The 23,668-nt window shown below is 39.3% G+C and overlaps 2 protein-coding genes and 1 long non-coding RNA gene across 9 annotated transcripts in view; all 3 read right to left on the bottom strand.

Annotated features, from left to right (window-relative positions):
- IMPA1 (inositol monophosphatase 1) overlaps positions 1 to 16,795 on the bottom strand; it is a 35,718-nt gene extending 18,923 nt beyond the window's left edge. The window contains exons 1-8 of one of the 7 annotated variants that reach the window (XM_086695977.1): positions 16,055 to 16,795; positions 15,509 to 15,572; positions 11,795 to 11,910; positions 11,283 to 11,416; positions 9,188 to 9,292; positions 7,380 to 7,425; positions 5,004 to 5,112; positions 3,575 to 3,683 (exon numbers count right to left, since the gene is read on the bottom strand). In XM_086695977.1, the coding sequence (XP_086552103.1) occupies positions 3,575 to 3,683; positions 5,004 to 5,112; positions 7,380 to 7,425; positions 9,188 to 9,292; positions 11,283 to 11,416; positions 11,795 to 11,857 (566 nt within the window). In that variant the 5' untranslated portion in view covers positions 11,858 to 11,910; positions 15,509 to 15,572; positions 16,055 to 16,795. Of the gene's footprint in view, positions 1 to 3,574; positions 3,684 to 5,003; positions 5,113 to 7,379; positions 7,426 to 9,187; positions 9,293 to 11,282; positions 11,417 to 11,794; positions 11,911 to 15,239; positions 15,257 to 15,508 lie in introns of those variants that run through there. The other 6 variants (XM_086695976.1, XM_086695978.1, XM_025922488.2 and 3 more) reach the window with 6 other exon arrangements.
- Positions 16,796 to 17,085: 290 nt separating this feature from the next.
- Positions 17,086 to 23,668, bottom strand: part of LOC147572016 (uncharacterized) — a 463,768-nt gene continuing 457,185 nt past the window's right edge. Inside the window, exons 2-3 of the long non-coding RNA XR_015247040.1 lie at positions 20,127 to 20,327; positions 17,086 to 19,899 (exon numbers count right to left, since the gene is read on the bottom strand). This is a non-coding gene — a long non-coding RNA (uncharacterized LOC147572016). The remainder of the gene's footprint in view (positions 19,900 to 20,126; positions 20,328 to 23,668) is intronic.
- SLC10A5 (solute carrier family 10 member 5) lies at positions 20,361 to 22,457 on the bottom strand. Its single transcript, XM_086695974.1, is given in 10 exon segments — positions 20,361 to 21,006; positions 21,008 to 21,161; positions 21,164 to 21,217; positions 21,220 to 21,349; positions 21,352 to 21,519; positions 21,521 to 21,717; positions 21,720 to 21,773; positions 21,776 to 21,862; positions 21,865 to 21,942; positions 21,945 to 22,457. Coding segments are annotated over 10 exon segments (1,218 nt in total). The 5' UTR covers positions 22,051 to 22,457; the 3' UTR covers positions 20,361 to 20,816.

Here is a 23,668-nt window from a genome sequence, read left to right as displayed (position 1 = left end):
GTAAATACGGGGGTGGGGGAGGGAGTTAAATCAGAAATTCAAAAAAACTGCTGTAGAAATGGGGTGGGAAAAGGAAGAAATAAAAGATGCATAAACCTCAGAAAAGAAGATGGGGGAGGGGGGAGACAAAATCGTATCATGAATGAAAAGTAGATTACAAGGTACCCTTAGGAGAACAGATGCCAATAAAAACCTAATGAAGGGCAATGAGGAAAAGCAATAAAGGAAAGAAGTAAAAAGGGTCAGAGAGAAAGTCGTTGAAAAAGATGACACAAAGCAGATTGAACATTACTACTAGTGTCCTGAAGAAATGAAAACAGAACAGAAAATGAAAATGAGAACTGAATTAGTATTTAAAACTATAATTCAGGGGTGCCTGGGTGGCTCAGTCGGTTGGGCGACCGACTTCGGCTCAGGGCATGATCTCACAGTTTGTGAGTTCGAGCCCCGCGACAGGCTCTGTGCTGACAGCTCAGGGCCTGGGGCCTACTTCGGATTCTGTGTCTCCCCCCTCTCTTTAACCCTCCCCTGCTCACGCTCTGTGTCTCTCTTTCTCTCAATAATAAATAAATATAAAAAATTTTTAAAACTATAATTCAAAGATTTTCCTGAATAAAAAAAGACATGAGTGTACATGTTAAAGGAGAAAACTGCCAGAATGAGCAATTCCAAGATCATTGTACAATTAGAAAGATTAAAAAACAAAAAAGCAAAACAAAACAAAAAGAGCCTCCAAGTAAAACATGAATTAAAAAGCCAAAAAAATTAGAATGGCATCAGATTTCTCAAAAGCAACATACAAAGCAAGGCAACAGTAAAATAGCATTTTCAAGAAATTTAGTCCATACTTTGTTTCTTAAGGATATTACATCCAGCCAAGCTGTTCAAGTTTCAAAGCCACAGAAGAAGAGTTTGGAACGTGCCAGAACTCATGGAACTTTATGCACATGTGCCCTTCCCAAGGAACCCATAAAGGATGAGCTTCATACAATCTTAAGGTGACCGGGAAAACTTTATAAGACGCCTGTAGCAGTCCTTTTGTTAAGTCCAACAAAAAACTAAGACTAAAGGGTAGAATTGAGACTAAACTGTCATATTAACATTTGAACAGGCCCGTTTTGTTAAAAGAAAAAAAATTAAATTCATTATAAAACAAAACTCCATTCCAGGCTGTATTCAAGAGACACACTTGAAACAATGATTCAAAAGGGCTACAAATAAAAGTGGACCAACATGTACCAAGCAAATGGCAATAGTAGTTAGGAGGCAGAGTTTTCATTTTTGATGTCAAAGTAGACTAAGTCCAAAAGGATGAAACAAAACAAAGGATACTGTAAGTAAAGTTAAAATGATACAAGAAGGTGTAACAGTTATGTATAGGCATCAAATAATACTGCTTCCACCTTATATAAGATAAAAGCTCTAAGAGTTGTAGGAGTGCCTGGGTGGCTCAGTGGGTTACATGTCCAACTCCTGATTTCAGCTCAGGTCATCTCATGGTCGTGAGACAGAGCCCTGCATCGGACTCCCCCTGAGTGTGGAGCCTGCTTCTCTCCCTCCCTCTATTCTCTCTATTCTCTCCCTCCCTCCCTCCCTCCCTCCCTCTCACCCTCCTCTGCTTATGTTCTCTCAAAATAAATCAATAAACATTAAAAAAAAAACTTTATGATTTCCAAGGAGAAATACTGAGAAACACACTAATAACAGAAGAATTTAACATATCACTCAGTATGAGACAGGTGAAGTAGAAAAATAAACACAATAAGGTCAATCCTTAGGCTATATATCAAACATTATACCCTGATAATGGAGCATATACTTTAACTCAGTGCATATGGAACTGTAACAAACATTAATTATAGAATGCACAAACAAAACATTAGTAAGTTCCATAGCAGATTTGTTACAATGTAACAAAACTACTAAAATTAAAAAATGAAATTTAAAGAAACTTTCTTTGTAGAAATTTAAGAATAGAACTCTTAAGTGAAAGAGGAAATACAAACAAATTACTGATTTTATGAAAATAATTAGAATGAAAACCCTATGTATCAGAATCTACGGAACCATTTAACACAGAGGTAAGACAGAAATTCATAGCCTAGATATTTATATTAATAAAAGTGAAAGAATAAAAGCAAACTCTCTACTTAAAAAGGAACCAAGAAAGGCACAAGGATGAAAATAATAAGGCAGAGAGGAGAAAAACTATAGATCAGATTAATAAATCATAATCCTGGTTCTTTGATAAAACAAAAAAAAAACAAAACAAAAACAAAAACAAAAAGAGGGGCGCCTGGGTGGCTCAATCGGTTAAGCGTCTGACTTTGGCTCAGGTCATGATCTCGCTGTTCGTGGGTTCGAGCCCCGCATCAGGCTCTATGCTGACAGCTCAGAGCCTGGAGCTTACTTCGGATTCTGTGTCTCCCTCTCTCTCTGCCCCTCCCTCGCTTACGCACTTGCGATTGCTCTCTCTCTCTCTCTCTCTCTCTCAAAAATAAACATTAAAAAAAAAAAAAAAAGACAAGCCACGTAAGTACTTTAATCAAGATTTACAAAAACAAAGCACAAATATAAAAAATAAGAAGTGACAAGGGAAGACAACCATCGATACAGAGAAACCAGAAATAAATTATAAGAGTCTACCTTGTATCCATTCATGCAAATAATTTGAAAACTGAGAGGAAATGGGTAATTTCTTAGGTTGCGGAAACACTCCAGATTAAAGGTGGCTAACCAGACATAATAACTAAATGTAATGCCTGACCCCAGACTGAATCTTACATTCGTTTAAAAAAAAAAAAAAAAAAAGGGCTACAAAGGACATTATATCAAGTGACAAAATTAAATACAGATGGTACATCAGATAAAAAATAAATTTATAAAGTCAGTAATTGTACTGTGATCATAGAAGAAAATATCTCTCATCAATCTCAAGAAATAAACTGAAGTATTTAGGGATAAAGAGTCATGATGTAAGTAATTGACCCTAAATTAGTTTGGGGGAAAAAACTGCATGTATGCATGCGCGCGTGCGCGCACACACACACACACACACACACACACAGAAGGAATGAAAAAATAAAGCAAATAGGGTAAAATGTTAACAACAGGTGAATCTGAGTAAAGGGATTTTTTTTTAATTATTTCAGCAAATTTTGTCACATATGAAATTGTTCTCAAATAAAAAGGTTTTTTAGTTACATTACAAAATTAGAATTATGGTACTGACCCCAAGCCTATTAATAAAAAAATTTAACTTCTAAAAGAAAATTCGAAGTGCCTGGGTGGCTCAGTAGGTTAAGCGCCTGACTTTGGTTCAGGTCATGATCTCACAGTTCATGAGTTTGAGCCCCAAGTCGGGCTCTGTGCTGACAGCTCAGAGCCTCGAGCCTGCTTCGGATTCTGTGTATCCCTCTCTCTGCCCCACCCCCACTTGCTCGCACGCACGCACGCTTTCTCTCTCTCCCCAAAATGAATAAATGTTAAAAAAAAAAAAAAAAGTTTAAGGAAAATTCATTCTTTAAGATGTTAAATTCTCTGGAACTTCAGGGAATAAATGAAAAGAGCTTACCCATGAATGGGAACACACAAAAGCCTTTCCAGATTAGAAAGAATAATTCTTACAGTCTCTGGTGTTCTAGAAGAGCCAAACTCTGTCACCAAGAGTGATTTGGTAATATCTGAAAGAGAATGTTTTAAATAATCACTAGAGTTTAATAAGAATTCTGATAAAAAATGTGATACTTATAATTTAGAACAAAATAGGACATTTTTATCCCTCTTCCTGGTTGTATCAAATTTCTAAGCCTTGAAGTATTTAAAATTCTGATAAATTTATTATCCTCAAAGTGGTTGTTTTATAATCATCAAAAGAATCTGCTTCTTAGATCATCCCCCCAAAGTGTAGAATATAACCAATTTGCTTGCATGCATGGTATGTTTCGTGGGAAACAAGCAAATACCTTAAATATTTAAAAAGTAAAACTTGGGGAAATTTAAATATAGATTTGAAATAAAACGAAAGTTAAGTGGTGGCTGACCTCCATTTACTAACCTGACAGCTTATCCAATGCTATCTGTGCCCTCTTTGAAACAACATGACTGAAGCTCATGACACACGCAACCCTCTTGGCTAACAGGCTCCCTCGTGTACCCTACGCGTCATCTGCTCCCACCAGTGGAGACGGACGCTTACCAGCTTGTTCCGAATGTGTTTACTTTTGTTTCCTCTAATACCACATAAGCTAATTAAAAACTATATTACTTTGATTCTAAGATGCACTTCTTTCACGTTAACATCTTGAAAAATCAGGACGCATCTTCCAATCTTTGGGGTCTTCGAGTTCAATAAACTAAACTGAACTAAAAGCGAACTAAATGAACTAAAAATCTGCTCTCAAATTAAGTGTCTGAGGAGAAAGATTACGCAGGTGGAGGGGGATTCTGAAGCGTCTAAGTTCTTGCTGCACCTGAAAGAACCACCAGGGAAGTGCTGGACACGGTTTATGGAAAAAAGGGGACACTCCCACCTCAATGAGCCGTCACATAAAAGACAAAACGCCAGTCATCAAGGTCATGAAAAATGTGTATGTGTCATGTCATTTTTAATGATTCCCAACTGTAACAGACTTTTATTCTCCCACGTTTATGGTCTGACAACCGGCCCCAGTGGCATCAGATCAGAGGACTTTGACAAAGAATTTGAGATGCAGTGGCTGAAACAATGAGCCGTGAACTCCATGGCGGCGGGGAGCCCTTCTTATTTATCTTCCTATCCCAGCACTTAGCAAGCTGCTGGGGCTGAAGGGGTGTTTCTGGACTATACTCGAGATCCTTGCTTCTACTACCACATTCAAAACTGCAGTGGAAATTAAGAAGTAATAGGAAAGTATACACAATTTATGAATCTGTTAACTGAGTGAACTCTACATGTTAACTCAAAAAATTCAAAGCACACGTATGTAATATCAATCACATCAAAAATCAGAGGATAAACCTACCTTCTTGTTGTGAAACCTGTAGTTTTTGACCATTACAAAAGGCTCCCTTTCCTTTCCTGCCGGTATACATCTTATCCTCCAGGCAACTGTATACAACTCCAAATTCCATCTGCAGAAGGAAAAATTTTCCTTTATCAAACCTGAGTGTTTTTCATCATCAAATGAGTACTTTTTCTAAGGCAGTGACAATAAAAAAAAAAAAAAATCAGGTATGCTAAGAATGTGTTCAAATAACTACTGTGGGATACTTAATGCTAATTTCCAGCTTAAACAGAGGAAAGAGGTCATCAGACTTGAATCCTTGACTCTTGTCCCATCTATTTCTCAATTTAAGAGCACCCGCCTTGACCTCCTGCCCTCCTGCCTCAGATAAAGACAAGTATTTCCTACTTTCTAAGGTGAGTACTTCCTTCTGTATTATGATTCCTACCCTCTCTCAAGCTTCTCTGAAAAATTCTTTCATCAACTGATTCTTCTTCTCTCAGATTTCCATGCTGGTGTACTTTCACACTCAATTTCTAGTTCCCTTGCACAACTTTCAAAATGTTATCTTCTCCTTTTCTCTTCACCGCTAAAGGGCAGTCTATACCTTGCTTCTCCTGTTCTTCTAGTAAGAAAAATTACAATTTGGCTTCTGCCCTAATCATGCACTCTCCTCAAACTTCTTGCAAAGAAATTACCCATGAACTCCTATTGACCAAATGCCTTCCCTGAAGAACTGCAGCCTGCTGACAATTATCCACACTTCTTCATTACTTAATCCAGCACCTCCAGGTTTCTGGCAGTACTCTTAGTCCTACTTCACTCACTAATCTATCTTGGGGTCAGTTTTTTTAAGGACCTTGTTCTGTGTCCAACCCTTAAAAGTGATGTGGCTCAGGATTTGCTCATTCTTCCATTTCTTCCATTTCCCTTTTAGCTCTCTATATTCTTGTAAGTTCGTTCTTTCCAGTCTATAAATTCAACTACCACTTTTAACTTTGGCCTGTGCCACTTATAACCCCATTATCAGAGGTAGGAAGCCAGGTTTGAGTTAGTCTTGCAGCAGCCTCAGCCCGAGGTCAAAAATCACTCATTATCTGATCACACCTCATTCCTTCCCCGTGTGTCTCCCTCTGCAAATTTTATCTTGAAAGTACTTCTTGATTTTGGCATTTCCTCAGCCATCCTCACTGCCCCATCTTAGTTCAGAATCACCCTTTGCACCCCTCTGGTATGATCTCTACATTGCTGGAATTATCTGTCACTCTGTACTTTAAAACCTCTATTGATTTCCTACTGCCTTAAAACAAAACCCAAATGTTCTGGCACAGACAGGCCACAGTGCCTCACAACAAAATCACAACTAACTCACCTCATCAATTCTGCCCCTGCCACTTTCAGAGTTTCATTCACGATGAGCATCTTGTTCCCCATACACATCATGCTCTTCTCCAAGCTGTTCTGATTCAAATGCTTTCCTCCTTTTCTTATCTGGCAAACTCCTAAGTTGCTAAGACCAAACTCACATGACTGACTTCCTAAGACCCCTTCTGTTACGAAGGCCTCCCCAAACCACTCTAGGCATAACTGGATATACCTTCTTCATGTTCTCACAGCCTTTTTTCATAGTCCCAGCACATATTTATCTGTTTACACATCTAACTTTTGCACGAAGTGTGAGCTAGTTCAGTGGCAGGGACAGCACACAGCCCAGGGCCGATTATATGCTCAAGGCTCCTTTAGCTTCTTTTGGATGTTCTCACTAATTAACACACTTTGTGCCTAAGATGCATTTTTATTTTCACAGATTTCTTGACTCTCTTGTATACATGCTGGTCAAATTTATCACAAGCTCCTTGAAGAAGATGTTAGTACACATCACTGTTTGACCAAATAGCCAAACAAGGAAACATAATAGCTAGAGATTATATTCTATTGGGTTTTAGATATAGCAAGTAATTGAGTTCCTGAACACACTCAGCATTTTCCAACCATGCTTTGGCCACTGCCGCTTTCTGGTCTTTCCAAGTCTCCCTTCACTGACGCCTAGTAAGGCATTCCTAGCTCCAATCCTACCACTTCTGTTAAGCATTTAGATCACAACACCCATCATATCTGACTCTATCACAATAGATCATGGTGATTAAACACTGAATTGTATTTCAGTTACTTGCGAGGTTTTTTTCAATTCTTGCTTCTCAGAAGACATTAAATTTTTATTCTTACTGGAAAAGGTATCATGCCAACTTTAAGAGTTCCGTAGTGTATTTTGAAATAATGCATCTATGTAAATTGAATGTAGAGACAAACCTAAATTTATTACAAAGACACATTTACTCTTTCTCAGAAAATGAGAGCAAGGCATTTTACCAATCATACATTTAAACAGCATACCTTTTTATTTACAGTAAAGCCAATTGAAACAGCTACAAAAGGAAACCTTAAAAAAAAACACACACACATATACATATTTATCAAGATAAGTATTACTTTCAATAAACATGTTCTTTCATAACATAATTGACTACATACTTTTTCATATAGTCTCATCCCTCCTCCCCCAGAACAGTGTGAGTAGTATGTAATCTTTGTGTAAATAGTGAGGGGAGAGGTGTATACATACATACACATACATACATAAAGGATGCTTCTATAGGCATGAAACATCTCTGAAAGAATTCCCAAGAATGTGGCAACAGTGGCCACCTCCAGAAACTGGTCCTGAGAAACTGGGGTCAGAAGTGGGAAGGACACCTTGCACTGCCTGCCATTTTAGATCTCTGGAATGTCATATGTCATGAATATAGTAACTATATAAAATAATTTTTCCAAAAATAAAAACAAATGCAAAAAAATTTTAATTGACCATGGTTAAAAAAAGTCTTTTTTGGTCATTTCTCCCACAGGGGACCTATAAACATAGGTATTAAATTGTACAGAATAAACTGTTTCTTGTCTTTAACACCAAATTTGGAGCTTCACATCTGAAAAGTAAACTGTTAACCACAGTTATTGCTGTGGCTGCATGAGGGTTTTGAACACATAGGTTGTAATTTCTACTCCAGAATCAAGACGAAGAAAATATGAAAAAATGTGTTCAACTATTGAAAATAAAAAGTTTAAGAAATATTTGAGTTTTCATTGTAACAAAAATGGGATCGTAGCATATACCCTCTGTATTATAGTCTTCTATAGGTTATACCACAACATCTTTCCATGTTAACACTCCACATACAGATTTGAAATCTTAGCTTTACAGACTTTAACAACTCTGAATTAGTAAACATACGTATACCTACATGGCAACTTCAAATATAACATCTATGTAAGTCCACCAAACTAGACTACCCATTTTAACGGTCACTGGCAATACCCTTGGGCTCTCTTTCAGTGCTACTACACAGAGATGCAGACTTACTTTGTGCCAGGCACTACACTAAATTCAAAGTACTACTCACTGAATCTCAAGAACAAACAGTTCTATGAGGCAGGTACCGTACCATTAATATGTCCATTTTATACATTAAACAACAACAACTGAAACTTAGGAAGATTAAATAGCTTGCCCAAGGTCACAAAGCCTATAAAAGAGCATATGGGGGCACCTGGGTGGCTTAGTCGGTTAAGCATCCAACTCTTGATTTCAGCACAGGTCATGATCTCACAGTTTGTGGGATGGAGCTCTGCATTGGGCTCAATGCTGTCAGCTTGAGATTCTCTCCTTCCTCTCTCTCTGCCCCTCCCCTGCTCATGCGTATACATGCACACACTCTCTCAAAATAAATAAACTTAAAAAAAAGGCATCTGGATTCAAACCCAAGGCTGTTGATCATGCAACCCATGCTCAATAGTTTCTCTCCTGGATTGAACCCACTCTATATAGACAACATTTTATATGACCCCCACCCCCCCATACTGATCCCACTAGCTCCTTAATCTCAAAGCAGCAATGTTACTTGCTTACATTTTATATGGCTCCAATAGTGAGAAAAAGAATGGTGAACAGGGCACTTCACTGCACAAGTCCATGACATGAATATTTTGTCACCTCTTCCACATCTCATGAAAATTCTGCATAATACATTTCACTCTACAAATTATACAATTCTCTAAAGCATCGAGGTCTGTGAACAGAATATTCTAAAGGTCCATTCAGTTAGTATACAAACAGTAACTACAGTATTAACATTTTAAAAACATACCTATGGACAAAATTAGTTGTTCCATCAATAGGGTCAATGATCCATGTAGGGCTGTCGGTTAAGACACTTTTTTCCCCAGCTGCCACAGATTCCTCACCAATGAAACTAAAACCAAGAATGAAAAATTCAAAATCTTTATACTGCTTTCAACAATTTTCAAACTTTTACATTTCCTTATATTCAGAGACGACTAGAATACATAACAAAAGTCCATGTACCACTTTTCTATTGTTGTTCCTTCTTCCTTCAGACCGGTAAAATGAGAAAACTTTATTTCTCCTGGAACAAAGTCATGTGAAAAATAAAATTCAAAATTCTCAGATGGAATACCAGGAAAAACAAAGGTACACACATGTGTACGCACACACATTTCTCGCAGATGAGGACTTATTAAGGAAATGTGGTTTTAAAAATAAATCTACAAGTTCTCTTACGCTCTTCTAAGAGGAGAACCTAACCACCCCTCTCCCTGAGTGTGAATTTGAATTGAGTGACTCCCTTCTAACCAACAGAACAAAGCAGCAGTTATAATATGCAACTCTGAAGACTCATTCACCAAATGGTACTGTGGTTTCTATCTTATTTATTTTCTCCCTCTCTCGCCTTCCCTCTCTTGCTCCAGGGCAGGGGAGGCAGCCACCATGTTATAAGGTGCGCTATGGAGAGGCCCACATGGCAAGGAACTAAGGAAAGCTGTTAGTAGACAACCCATGAGGAACTGAAGTCACCAACAATCACATAAGGGAACTTATCCTTTGGCCCTAGGTGAGTCTTGAAATGCCTGCAGCCCTGACCGACAGTTTCACTCTAACTTTATGAGACTCTGACCAGAAGCATGCAGCCAAGCTACTTCCATATTACCGACTCTAGCAAACTCAGATAATAAATGCTTGTCTAGAGCCCCAAAGTTTTTAGGGTAATTAATGCAGCAATAAGTAACATAGAGATCATTAAATAAGTCAATGAGAAAGCAAATTACCCACCAAAATTACTGTGTCTGCATGCCTTCCTTAAGCATGCTAGGTAATAAATCCCAGGTGAATTTGTAAATGGTGTCTGAGTTCATTGGCTTTTTTTTCCCTTTATTGATTATTTTATTTCCTTTATTCAATACTGAACTGTCCTATAATTATGGTTTTCTTTTATCCCTTTTTCACTTAGCTGTAAAACCTTTTTTATTGAGAGGAAGTATATTTAGCCACAGCTTAAAACATTTTTTCTTCTCAATGGCTAAAATACCAGGAATAGTCAATGGCATGAACAAGAAGGAGAGAATGACAATGTTAAAACTTTAAAGTGGTGGGACGTCTGGGTGACTCATTTGGTTAAGCGTCCAACTTTGGCTTGGGCCATGATCTCACAGTTCACGAGTTTGAGCCCTGTGTCGGGCTCTGTGCTGACAGCTCAGAGCCTGGAGCCTGCTTCAGATTCTGTGTCTCCCTTGCTCTCTGCCCCTCCCCTGCTCACGCTCACTTGCGCACTCTCTTCCTCAAAAATAAAAAATTTTAAAGTGATGATGATGTGTCTACAATATGTCTGTGTGTAAGAGAGCCCTGATTTTGGTATTTTTCTCTCAAAATCGTTAGAGTTACCACCACTCTACAATGTAAAAAAGTTTGCAATATAGAGAATAAAACTCAACTTCTAAATCGTGCCTATGGCAGACATTTGTGACCTTAGCTTCCCAGCATCCAAACACTACTCCTACTATGTAGGAATCCAAATAGCCCATTTGCTACTTCCTGGCAGCTTGAGTTTGGGCAAACAACCCGAGTTCAGCAAGATGTTCCTTCCCAGGATTTGTAATCTTAAGATAATGAGGCAAAGACATCCAAAGCTATAGCAGAGTCAACAATGAGGCTACTGGTGGCATGTGAAGCAATGGCTCCTGTGGCATCTCAGCTCTGTCTTCCTTCCTGGTTTCTGCCTAAGCCCTGATCTCAGGGTTTCTGAGCCACCCACCACCCTCCAAATAAATTGCTTTGCAGCTTAAGTCAACCAAAGTCAATTTCTGTGTCTAGATTCAAAATTTTTGTCTAGTACATGGACTCTAACTACATTTTAATTTATCATGTGAGACTAAAATAAAAAATACCTGTGAGATGGATACTTTTCCTTTATGGAAGAGAGAAGCATTTTTTCAATTTTTTGGTCAGTAGCTGTTACCAAATCAGCTGGAGAACTTTTGACCATGACATTCATTTCATTTTTTATAGCTTCACGAACCACCTGAAAAGATTTTTTTTTGATAAGCAAATAGAAAATGCATGTCATTTTAAATTAAACTAAAAGGTGAAATATAGAAATGGTTTAAAACATTCAATCTAGTCTTAAATGATGTTCTTAAAAATGTCTTACCACAATGTACACAAAATAAACCTTTAGTGGTTAGGACCTAGGTAGAAAGTCATAAAATCATACATCCTATTTTAGATTCACAATTGTCATCACAAAAAGTTTAGTGACATAAAATCAGAGTATTGACTCCGTTTAAAATGTTTAGTAAAATGAAAACAAGTGCAGATCAAGATACATGTTTTATTTCACACAACAACCACATGCTGTCCACATCCGACACACAATGGCCAACAAGATTTCCGTTCATACCTCTCCAGCCTGTCTTGCTAGGGTTACTGCATAGTCCATGCATTCCTGCCAAGGATCAGCCATCTTCTGAGCAGATTTAACAGGAGTCAGGACAAAGCAGTTAAAAATCCCTAAGTCTTAATTACAGAATAGTTAGTTCACAAAAACAACTCAGTTAGCAAAATACTTTCATTTTGGATTTGCCTTCTTCCGTATCTTAGAGTTCAATATTTCTCAAGATTCACTCAAGGTCCATTAAGAAGTATTCTTAACCTCAATCTCTTACATTGTAGAATCATTTACATAACAAAAAAATACTCCATAAAAGTGTTTCCTAAAGTGCCCACAACATCACATTAAAAAAAAAAAAAAACAGGGGCACCTGGATGGCTCAGTCGGTTAGGCGTCCGACTTGGGCTCAGGTCTGATCTCATGGTTTGTGAGTTCGAGCCCCACATCGGGCTCTGTGCTGACAGCTCAGAGCCTGGAGCCTGCTTTGGATTCTATGTCTCCCTCTCTCTCTGACCTTTCCCCACTCACTGTGTGTCTCTCTCTCAAAAAAAAAAAAAAAAAACAAAAAAAAAACCATTAAAAATTAAAAAAAAAAAACAATCAGGGGCACCTGGGTGGCTCAGCTGGTTGGGGGGCTCAGTCAGTTGAGTGTCCTGATTTCAGCTCAGGTCTTGATACTAGGATCATGCAATTGAGGCCCATGTCAGGCTCTGCACTGAGCGTGGAGCCTGCTTAAGATTCTCTCTCTCCCTCTCTGTCTCTCCCTCTCTCTCTCTCTCTCTCCCTCCCTCCCCTCCTCCTTCCCTTTACTCCTCTCCCTTGCTCGAGCTCTCTCTAAAAATAAAACTTAAAAAGTAAATTAAAAAACAACATTGGTTTGGGGGATGGAGAAAGAGGCACATTAAGTATTTTAAAAGATAGGTGCATGCTTGAGTGGAGAATAAAGTGAAAAAAGAACACTGGGAATACTGAAATTAGAGAAGCTTTGAAAGGAAGGCACAGAAGGTACATGTACTAATGAACATCAGGCAGTTTGGGGTTTTACATATGACGTTTTTTAATGAGGTTGTAAAGATATAGAACTTTAAGCTCAGAGATGATAATTTGTCCAAGGTTATACGGACAGATGACACAGAAGTTGAATTCATTTCTGATTTTAAAGTCCTCTGATCTTCTATTACAAAATCTGAGGGAAAGAAAATTTTGGGACTAAAAAAATAATGAAGAAATTTATTTCCCAGAAAAAGCCAACATATTTTTGTCTTCTGTCTAGTTTTCTACTGACTTCTGAAAAGAATACCAAAATAACTCACCACTGGCTTGACCACACTCTAAAATCGGTACCTGGGACAGTGAAGCTTTTCGAGGGGTCAGACTCAGAAAAATGTGTCATCATTTATAAAGCAACTCCAATTGTATCACCTTTATAATTGAGAATAACTGACACACAGTTTCACCTGAAAGACTACTCACAATTCCCTACCATGGCATTCCCAGTGTAGGAAAAAGAAGAAAGGGCAAAGGGCATATACAGTGAGCGGTTTCTGCTTGTAGTCCCTTTTTCTTCCTAAGAACTTTTTTTAATATAAAAGGGAAGCCACTTTTTGAGTTACACAAGTAACTGCTTAGAGTGTCTCAAGAACTGTTTTCAAACTCCCCCCCCCCATTCTTACTCCTATTCCGCTCTTCCAGGCTTAACAGATCTAGATGTTCTCACAATGCATCTGCTTCCTTGTCAGAAACTGCTCAAGCCACTCATATCTCTACCTTCTAACAGCATGGCTATAACTCCCACCAATCCTTTAATGCCCATTTCAAAAGCTACCCTTCCTTCTACGGATTCTCTATTCAGAATTCATTATTTAATCATTTGATAGCTACTTGCTGAATACCTATTATATACTGTGTCATGGTGAGGAAAAACAGGCCCAGTTCATACTTACTCGCTAGCGGGTAGACATATATTTTTTTTAAGTCCATTTATTTATTTAAAGAGAGAGAGAGAGAAAGAGCGCACGAGCAGGGAAGAGGCAGAGAGAGAAAGAAAGAGAATCCCAAGCAGGCTCCGCAATGTCAGCACAGAACCCGATGTGAGGCTCAAACCCATGAACCAGGTGATCATGACCTGAGCCACCCAGGTGCCCTTAGGTGTTATTAAAACCAAAACCAAACAAACAAACAAAACACCAGAAAAAAAAAATAAAGGCTAAGGAGAAGAAATGCAATGAGAAGCATGGAACAGGAAAGCTTTAACCTGGCTTTCAGTATCAGATAAGGTTGCCCTGATGACTGATTAAACCAAGATCTAAAGGACAAATGAACAGGTATTAACTAATTGGACTAGACTATGGGATGTAAGTGAAAAGTAACTAAAAGGCTTAAATGTGACAGCCCAGATCTCAAAGAAAGGCAGGAGAAATGAGACTGGGGTGATAGTAGGGATCATCCCAATCAGAGCCTTAGAGGTAACATTTGATTTGAGAGCCCTGAAGAATCATTTCACCTTGGCTACTGATGATAACAGATTGGAGGGTGGAGGTTAGAGTGGAGAGTGGATGCTAGGCAGACTGGATTGGAGATTTAGAATTAGAATGCAGTAGTCCAGAGAAGACCTGACAGTTGGCTTGAACTTGGGAGAATGGAGGGAGAGATATATAGACAGAAGTTGAGATAATCAAGAGATACTTGCTTTGAGAGGTAAAGTTGGGGACATTTAGCAATAATTTGGATATAGGTTAGGAAGAAGAGGAAGAGTTCAATGATGCCCAGATTTTCCACTTTAACAACTGAATGGATAATAGCGACATCTTTTGAAACAGAGAATAACAGAAAAGAGTCAATTTGGGAATTTGGGTAGGAGGTAGGGAGATCAAAAGTTTAATTAGTAGAGGTCCGGAAGAGACTTTATGAAACCAAAAGGAGACATCACTAGGCAGTTGAACGTATGGATCCTGAACTCATAGAAGAGGTGTGGCCTATAGACATAAATACTATAGAAGTCACCTGAGTAGGCAACAACCGAGTCCTGAATCTCAATGACATTCCTTAGGAAGGAATATGCAGGGAGAAGCTGGGAAGATGCCTTGGCCTGGAAGAGCTCATAAAACTTGGTGTATCACACTTAGGGTACTCAGGAATATCTTCCATAGGTTTTGATTATTTGTGTTAAGTGCCTTATACTCCAAACCACTTTGAGCAGACTTCTCGACCGAAGAGAGAAGTATTTTATTCACTTTCATTTTCCTAAAGACAAACACACCTGAAACATTTTCAACTGTTTCTGTGCTGGTCACAGCCTTCCTGACAGTGGGAACACAGCCACCTTCCTGTCACCAGTTCCCAGCAGCACGACTGCACAGGACAGGATCAGGGGGTTACACTGGGACTGCATGACCCTGGGAATATGCCAGGTCTCTGAGCTGCCTTGGAATCAGTAAAATTTAAAAGAACTTACGCGACATAAGCCGCCGCAAAGGTGCAGAGAGAGCCCGCGAGCGAAATCGCTACACGCTGTGGGGTCACTCCGCGGCGGGGGTTAAGGACAACACTGCAGAGATAATAGCGGCCCCAGCTGCGGCCTCTGTCCCTGGGCGCCAACCCCTGCACGACTGACCGCGCCCACCCACTCCCGCCCGCGGAGGGCCGCTCCGCAGCACCCAGGCTCGAAGCTCCCGCCAAGACCGCCTGAGAGCCGGTATGGGGTAGAAGGAACGCAGGACGTACCTTAAGTTGGAAGAGGTCAGACTCTATCACTAGACTACCGGCAGGATCCGTGGCTGTGTTCTTCCTGTGAGTGAAAAAATGTTCCGGACAGGAAGTCCCACCCCTGCGGCCCCGCCCACATAGGCGGGACTCCGTCTGGGATAGATCCGCCCAGATTGCGGCGTTTGAGGCTCTAGCCCTGTCCTGACCGCTGGATCCAGAACTGCTTAGGCATTGGAGATTTGGCCTCTTTTTATTTTTTGTTCTAACCTCCTTTCTGCAGCCTGTGCTGTCTTCAGGAATTCAGGAAAACTTGAGAAATTAGGTTTCTGGTTCTTCGTTGACAGCTATGATAATCTTGCCAACTACATAGCAACTAGTGTTGATTTGTAACCAAATGAAATTTTCCAGGCATTTGCAGAAAATGTCACCAGAGTCCTGTTTATACCTCCTTTAAATGAGCATGGTCTCACTGATTTGGCAAAGCTGCTAAAAGTCAGTGTAAGCAACGTTAAGTCAGAAGATCAAATCTTACTTCTTATTCAAATAACACTTCAGGCTACCTACCTCAAATGAGCAGGAAGTCCAATCTTTTTCTAGGGGCCTCAGATGCTACTTCACAATTGTTCAAGTCAGTGTTGCTTCAGTGACTGTCTGTCTTCCAAACACCCAAAATTGGATAATCTTTTAGCGCGCATATCTGGTTTTGGCAGTGCTGGAAACTGGTCCCCCACACAATCCAAAAGATTTTTGTCCAGTGCTCTGAGTAGTTCAGATGGCTGCAGAGACCTCAGTACCTGGTACATTGCTCTCGGCTTCCCCAAAGGAACAGTTTTGAAACCTACAGCCCTATCTGCAGCCATTTTTCCAAGTCCCAAATCATCTGGCTATTCCATGGTGGTTGGGGGTCAGGCAGGTTCCAGTATCAGCAACATAATATGTCAGGACAAAATCTGCTTCTGATGTGCCTGCCAGGTCACCATTCCAGACTTCCCTAAATGCGAGTTCCCTCTTCAGGGTCTCTGATATCCTGTCCTACCAGCTGACTTCCATCCATGAGAGTTCTAATTCTACTAAACCTCAAAATGGAAAAGAGGTGAGACTCAATGCCCCTGATACTTTCCCAGACACCTGACTATACAAGGAGGGGGTTTGGGGAATGGCCTTTGCCCAGCCACAAGGTGCCAAGGTCACCCATGGGCAGGAGTAATAGTGCCCAATTACCCTATATTTGAAAAAAGAGGGACCAACTTGGTGATTCTTTTCCCAGCAATCTTGGGTATCTTGTTAACTCTACTTAAGTCTCTGGAGCTGACTTCTTTTTAAAAAATTTTTTTTCCAACGTTTTTTTTAATTTATTTGTTTTTGGGACAGAGAGAGACAGAGCATGAACGGGGGAGGGGCAGAGAGAGAGGGAGACACAGAATCGGAAACAGGCTCCAGGCTCTGAGCCATCAGCCCAGAGCCCGACGCGGGGCTCGAACTCACGGACCGCGAGATCGTGACCTGGCTGAAGTCGGACGCTTAACCGACTGCGCCACCCAGGCGCCCCGAGCTGACTTCTTTTAAATAGCAACTCCTTTTACTGGGGGGAAAAATCAGATTCCACATACCAAGACTTTATTAGTTAATTATTTAGTGGACTTTGATTTTAAAATGAAAGATTTACATACAGTGTACAGGTCCTCAGGGATGCAGTCTCCAGGATCTCTAACAAGCTTTTGTGTTTTGACAAACAGGTTGGAATTGCAGATAGAATTTTTATTCTTGGAACAATGTATCATGGAATCACCCCCTCCTGAAGGTTGGAAAGAAACTTTATAAAAAAAGCATCTTACCCCTCTATCTCTGGATCTTTTTGTCTAACCAATCAAGGCTATATAAAATGGTATGAATCCAAGCAATCAGACAGCATGCTCTATGCCCCTCATTTTTTTAAAAAAAGGTAACTTGAATAACTTCATCCCCATCCATATTAGATAAATTTTACCATGTAAAAATCTGTCTTCCAGGATACATCTGTAAGAGAAAATATATTCCAAATTCCATCCGTGTACATTCAGCTGCTTTTAAGGTTAAAGATCATTCAAGTATGTACAGAGTAATAATAATAGAGTCTACTATGGGCTAAGCATTGTCCTGAGGACCTTTGACTAATATTAACTCACTTAACCTTCACAACAATATCATTGTAGTGTCATTATCCCCACTTTGCACATGAATTTAGGCCTAGAGAGATTAAGTAACTTGACCAATGTCACTGAACTGGTGACAGAACGGGAACTGCAGACCCAGGCATTGTCTGGTTCCACAGTATATGATCTTGACATTTATAGATATTGCTCATTAATTAATTCAATGTTTAATGAGATCTCTATTCAAGGCATTGAGGTAAACATGGTAGGGAATTCAAAGAATAGCATTTGTCCCTGCTCTCAAGAAGCTCTTATTTTTGTTTTTGCCTTAACAGCATCTATGAGTGGTTAATTCCCACCAACCTGAATCTTCTTCACATCACCCCATCACCTTGCCTATGATGTTAGGTCCTAGAGTTTTAGGCCAGAACCACAGACTTAAGGAATTGAGCAAGATCGTAAACCTCATTTGAATATGTTCATTTTACAGATTTGAAAAATGAAATGCAGAGAAGTGTCTTATTTGAGGTCACAATGCAATGATAAAGATTAATGACAAAGTGTAACTAGAAAGGCAATTTCTTGTCTCCCAATCAGTAACGTGTGTGCATGAAAATGTATGTAAGTTAAATTTATATAAGCTTAATTATAAACTTCCTAAGCAGAGATTTCTGTTTAAAGGGGTCAATAGTAAAATATTCCATGTAGGCAATTATCATTTTATAAGGTGAATAAATAACCATCCATCACTATGCCACACCAGGTCTTTTATAAATCTTGGTATTCATATACTGGGTTTGGTGAAATTAGAAAAAAAGAATTTGAGTTGTCGTATTAGCTGCCAAACTAAATAAAATTTCCCTAATACTATGGGTACGACAGTGACTATCACAGAGGAAAATGTTCAAAGTTTTAGGCTCCATACAGAGATACCAGATTAACATTTCAAACCAACAGCTATCTCAGGGTCAAAGTTTAAACCAGGATAAAAAAAGCAGCAGCTAACACTGAACATGTACCATGTGCTGGTACTACTCTAAGTACATACGATCTCATTTAATTCTGTGAAATAAAATTTCCGAACATGAGAGATCCCATTTTGAAGCTCCATTTTCCTTTCTAACTAGTGAATTCGTGAACTGGGTCCAAAGTGGCAACTGTTTTATAGGTAGTTGCTAAAAAGAACTGGCATTAGGACCATAAAACTGTTGGTTTGAACTTCATGAAGGCAGAATAGTTAACTAAAACATAGTAAGATTAGTTGCATTTGATAGCACCAATAAAAGTCAGAATAATCGAAAGCAGCTCAACTGGTGGGGACCAATTAAGTTTTGTCTTTTTTTTCTCTTTATCAAAATCACGTAAGCAACACAATTCTTTCTCAGAATAAACTCTTGCTTTGCCCACATGAGTGGGGCACTTTTCTGGTTGCTAACAGAATCTGTGTTCTCTGAATTGCAACTGCGACACTCCAAAGAAAAGACCTTTATTTTTTCTTTAGTTTTGCCTCTTTTTCTTAGTTGACAATTCTCACAAAATTCGACAGAGTTCACATTACCACCTCCATTTTTTTAGGTGAGGATACTGGACTATAGAAAGATTAACTTGCCTACTCCAGGGCTAGGAAATGTGAGGAGCAGGATTACAGAAATATTTCTCAATATTGATGCCTGCATGATCTTTGGAGAGGAGTACAAATGAACTAGATGCTAAAAACTGCCACTGAAAATTGAGAAGTGTTATAAAACAAGCACACTATTCATTTGGGGCCTAGTCTGTACTTCAGCCCTTTATTTGAATAAGCATGCAGGAAATGTGCTAGACATGGGGAGTATCAAAATGAATACTGCTTACACTATCGTGTTGTTTATATATTGTGTTTGTAATTCTCATGTTCAAGAATTTATAGCAAACAGAATATGACAGGAATATAAACAGCTGTAAAACAAGCCAAGTTGGCTAAATATGAAATATAAACAATTGTGAGGAAAACTTAGAGAAAATCTCACTTACAGGTTGCTAAGTGGGATTAGCAGAAGCTTCATGGAGAGGGTGACATTGGAGCCGGGTCTGTAGGAATAGTCAAAATCGAGGTAAAGAGGAGGTAGGCCTCCTTGTAGGTTGTAGGAATAGCATGAACACAGGCATATTCATGAGATACCAAGTCATCCAGTTTGAATGGAGCAAGGTTGTGTGTAAGAAGTGGGAGTGGAGATAAAACTGGAAAGAGAGAGTGAAGTCAGGGAGTATAATAAACACCTCACTAAGAAATACAAACTTGGGGCGCCTGGGTGGCGCAGTCGGTTAAGCGTCCGACTTCAGCCAGGTCACGATCTCGCGGTCCGTGAGTTCGAGCCCCGCGTCGGGCTCCGGGCTGATGGCTCGGAGCCTGGAGCCTGTTTCCGATTCTGTGTCTCCCTCTCTCTCTGCTCCTCCCCCGTTCATGCTCTGTCTCTCTCTGTCCCAAAAATAAATAAATGTTAGAAAAAAAAAAAAAGAAATACAAACTTTATTCAAAAGGCAGAGAAGCTTGTAGCAGGGAAGATACATGATCAAAGTTAGATTTTAAAATTAACCTGATAGTGATTGGAAAGTGGACAGAAGGACCAAAAGCGAGTTAAAGGTTTAGGGAAGCAACAACATAGGGCAGAACAAAAGTGATATTACTGGGAATGAAGAGATTGGTGAAAAGATATTATAGGAAACTTTTTGTAGGAAATAATTTGACTAAAAAGGAAAGAATGAAGAAAGGAGAAGAGGAAGAGATGACCCTGTGTTTCAGGGCAAATGGTAATGTCTTGAGCGGGAGATGTGCAAGACCAGGTAAGTACAGTTATGACAGCAGAGGTGCTACATTTAAGACGTACTGATTCTGATGAGCCAATGAGAGACCCAGATAGGAATTTACATATTCATTCACTGTGTGAGCATTTACTGTCCGCCTATTCAATGGAGATCCCTTCCCTAAATACTTGGGATAGATCACAATCACTACAGAAGGAATATTTTCTTATTGCTCGTCCCCGTTTAAGAGACAATAAAGTGTCCTATTCAAATCCAGTTATCTAAAACATTTCCAAACCAACATGTTTGAAAAAATGGGCACCTTCCTCTGAATTTCTGTACATTAATGGTCTGTAGTGAACTGAAAACAGGCATCATTTTTTGATATTCTTGGAATCTCCCACAGTACCTCATTCAGAGTGGGAATTCAGTAATGCAGTTTGGCCAGGGGATTTCTTTTTCCTTTTACCTTCTATGATAAGAATACATCTTTTCTTAGCCTTGTAAAGCAGAAAGATCAGTAACATTTCACATCCAGAATACATGGCCACTATAAAAGGAGCCACAGAAGCTAAGTCGGCCTTGGACTGTGAAAAAGAATTGAATAATGGCAGAGCTAAGAAACGGTATCCGACTTTCAATAGCAACAATTTTACAAACAAGAACAGGCAGCACAAAAATTTTAACAAAGTTGTACCCAAATAACAAACCCAAAGCAGGAACTAAGACATCCCATGAAAGCTCCTCTAGGTTATTTCTAGAAACATTCTGAAAGTCAAATAAATCCCTGCAAACATTAAAATAAAAACTCAGGTCTAATTATTCCCTCCAGGAAGTTTGCTTTTTCAGGTATGCTACACTTGAGGACTATTCCAACTGATGTTGGAATGATGAAAAGGAGTATGGATACAATTTTAGAAACAGCAACATGAAATGTACGTGATGTAACCCTAACAGCCTACTATATATATAAGAATTGGCAAGTATCATCAGGGCCAATAATGTTGAAGTTATCAAAATGGCAAAAAATGAGATCTCCATCTAGAAGCAGATCAAAGAAATAGACCCCACTCCTCCTGGGCATGTGTAGGTCATTACAAATCCAAAGCGTATGTTGTGCCTCTTTTAACACCAAATTCTGTGTCCAAAGAAATCCATAAAATGGCCTAAGAAAAAAATTGTGTAATTGCCCCAATTTGCCAAGAATTACTGGCAAAAGAGTCTTTCATACTGTTTGAAACATCTGCAATTCAATATTGCAACCAAAAGCACTTTGATAGAATAAGCACTAGGGTATTTCAATCAATACGCATTAATGCCTTGAAGACCATCTTTGCTTTGTTTAGGCACTTTGACTTTAACATTACCTCTTGAATGAGTCTTTCTTGCCTACCTTCAGAATCCCATAGTTGAATGTTCAAATTTATGTCTCCATCTTCACCTGTCATAAGGTTTTTGTCACAGTCACCACTTGAAGCAGTTTAAGATCATCTAATTGCAAAAAGAGATGGCTGGAGTCTGGCCACTTAGCTCCTAACTTGATCTTCTGATGACCATTTCTTCATTCTTTGTGAAAAATAGTTTTTCAGTCTTTGCTCTATTCAGAACACTGAGAAATGACTTCCTTGCCTCTCCCAGAGTCATAAACCACAAAAGCAGGACTAAGGCAGGGAAATAACAAGTTTGCTAATCATTCTGAAAGTTTAAATAAATCACATATGCAGCAAAACTGTTTTTTAAAAAAGCTACAGAACATTCTTTTCAAGTGATAGGACTTAGGTAACAATTGTTTTGCTGGATCAAAGTCCAGTAGGAGCATGACTATCAAGCTTTTCAAAATACAAAGGTATCTAGTGAGGGGCGCCTGGGTGGCTCAGTTGGTTAAGTGTATGACTTCAGCTCAGGTCATGAGCTCACGGTTTGTGGGTTTAAGCCCCACATTGGGCTCCTTGCTGACAGCTCAGAACCTGGAGCCTGCTTCAGATTGTCTCCCTCTCTCTGCCCCTCCCCTGCTCATGCTGTTTCTCAAAAATGAATAAACATTAAAAAAAAAATTTTTTTTTCAACTTTTTTTGTTTTTGTTTTTTTTTTTTATTTTTGGGACAGAGAGAGACAGAGCATGAATGGGGGAGGGGCAGAGAGAGAGGGAGACACAGAATCGGAAACAGGCTCCAGGCTCCAAGCCATCAGCCCAGAGCCCGACGCGGGGCTCGAACTCACGGACCGCGAGATCGTGACCTGGCTGAAGTCGGACGCTTAACCGACTGCGCCACCCAGGCGCCCCAACATTAAAAAAAAATTTAAACAAAGGTAAAAACAAAAAACAAAACAAAGGTATCTAGTGAGTAACACAACCTGTTGAACTTGTAGTTATGAAAATGTAAAAGCCACAGCTTTAACAGATTGGATTTATCAAGCCGAAATCTAATCTCTTTCCTCCAGGCTTACTCAACTAAAAACCCTAAAAAGAAAGCTTGAGAAGGCTGTCTGATTTCAGGGTAGTTTAGAAATGAGAAGCTAGAGAGACTTTCTCTCTTCCCCACAGTCTTGTTCTCTTTAGGGGACTACTCATGCTGGAACTCCTGGTCCCTAGAGTCTGAGGATGCTGGTACCTGTGTCTCTTCCAGACTGGTCTGCTCCACTATCTGGGACCTGACCTAACTTACCACCAGTATCACTATTGACACAAGTCCCTCCATGCTGCTGTCTCTTCTCTAATCAAGGATAGGACCTCTTCTTCATTTTCCCCCTCAATCTCTGCCAGCCTTACTTCCCCTTTTCTCAGCACTCATTGCTATTTTTCCTGGTATATTTAGCTTTAGTTCAATTTATGAGGCATGTGTTGATCACCTACTATGTGTAAGTAATTATAACAGATGCTAAGGTATTTAGTCTGTGTTAAAACTTTCTGGTATTTGGGAATATATTTAAGGATTATTTCTACTTCTGGTCCTGTAGTTTCTGATAAGAGGGCCACTGGAACATAGCTATATTTACTGTCTGCTTACTCATTTGGCACCTGCTACAGAGTTTTGTATTATAGTTATAAGAATGTATATATCTCATCATATTCACTGCCACAATTATAATCATATTCTTGTTTGTTAAAGTAGTTATTTGAGTGCCTACCAAACAAATGTGTCAGTAGTTGACAGCAGTCAGAAGTTACCTCTATTCCTTGCATGAAAGATGAAGAGAGAAAATGAATATTCTGAGTTTATTCCTTTATTTAATTACACCTAAAACCACTATATGTGTCCAT

This window comes from Puma concolor, chromosome F2 (assembly GCF_028749965.1).
Source record: "Puma concolor isolate L17-30 chromosome F2, mPumCon1.1.hap2, whole genome shotgun sequence".
Taxonomy (NCBI): domain Eukaryota; kingdom Metazoa; phylum Chordata; class Mammalia; order Carnivora; family Felidae; genus Puma; species Puma concolor.
Note: the sequence above shows the minus strand (reverse complement) of the source record. Positions and strands in the feature narration are given on the sequence as shown.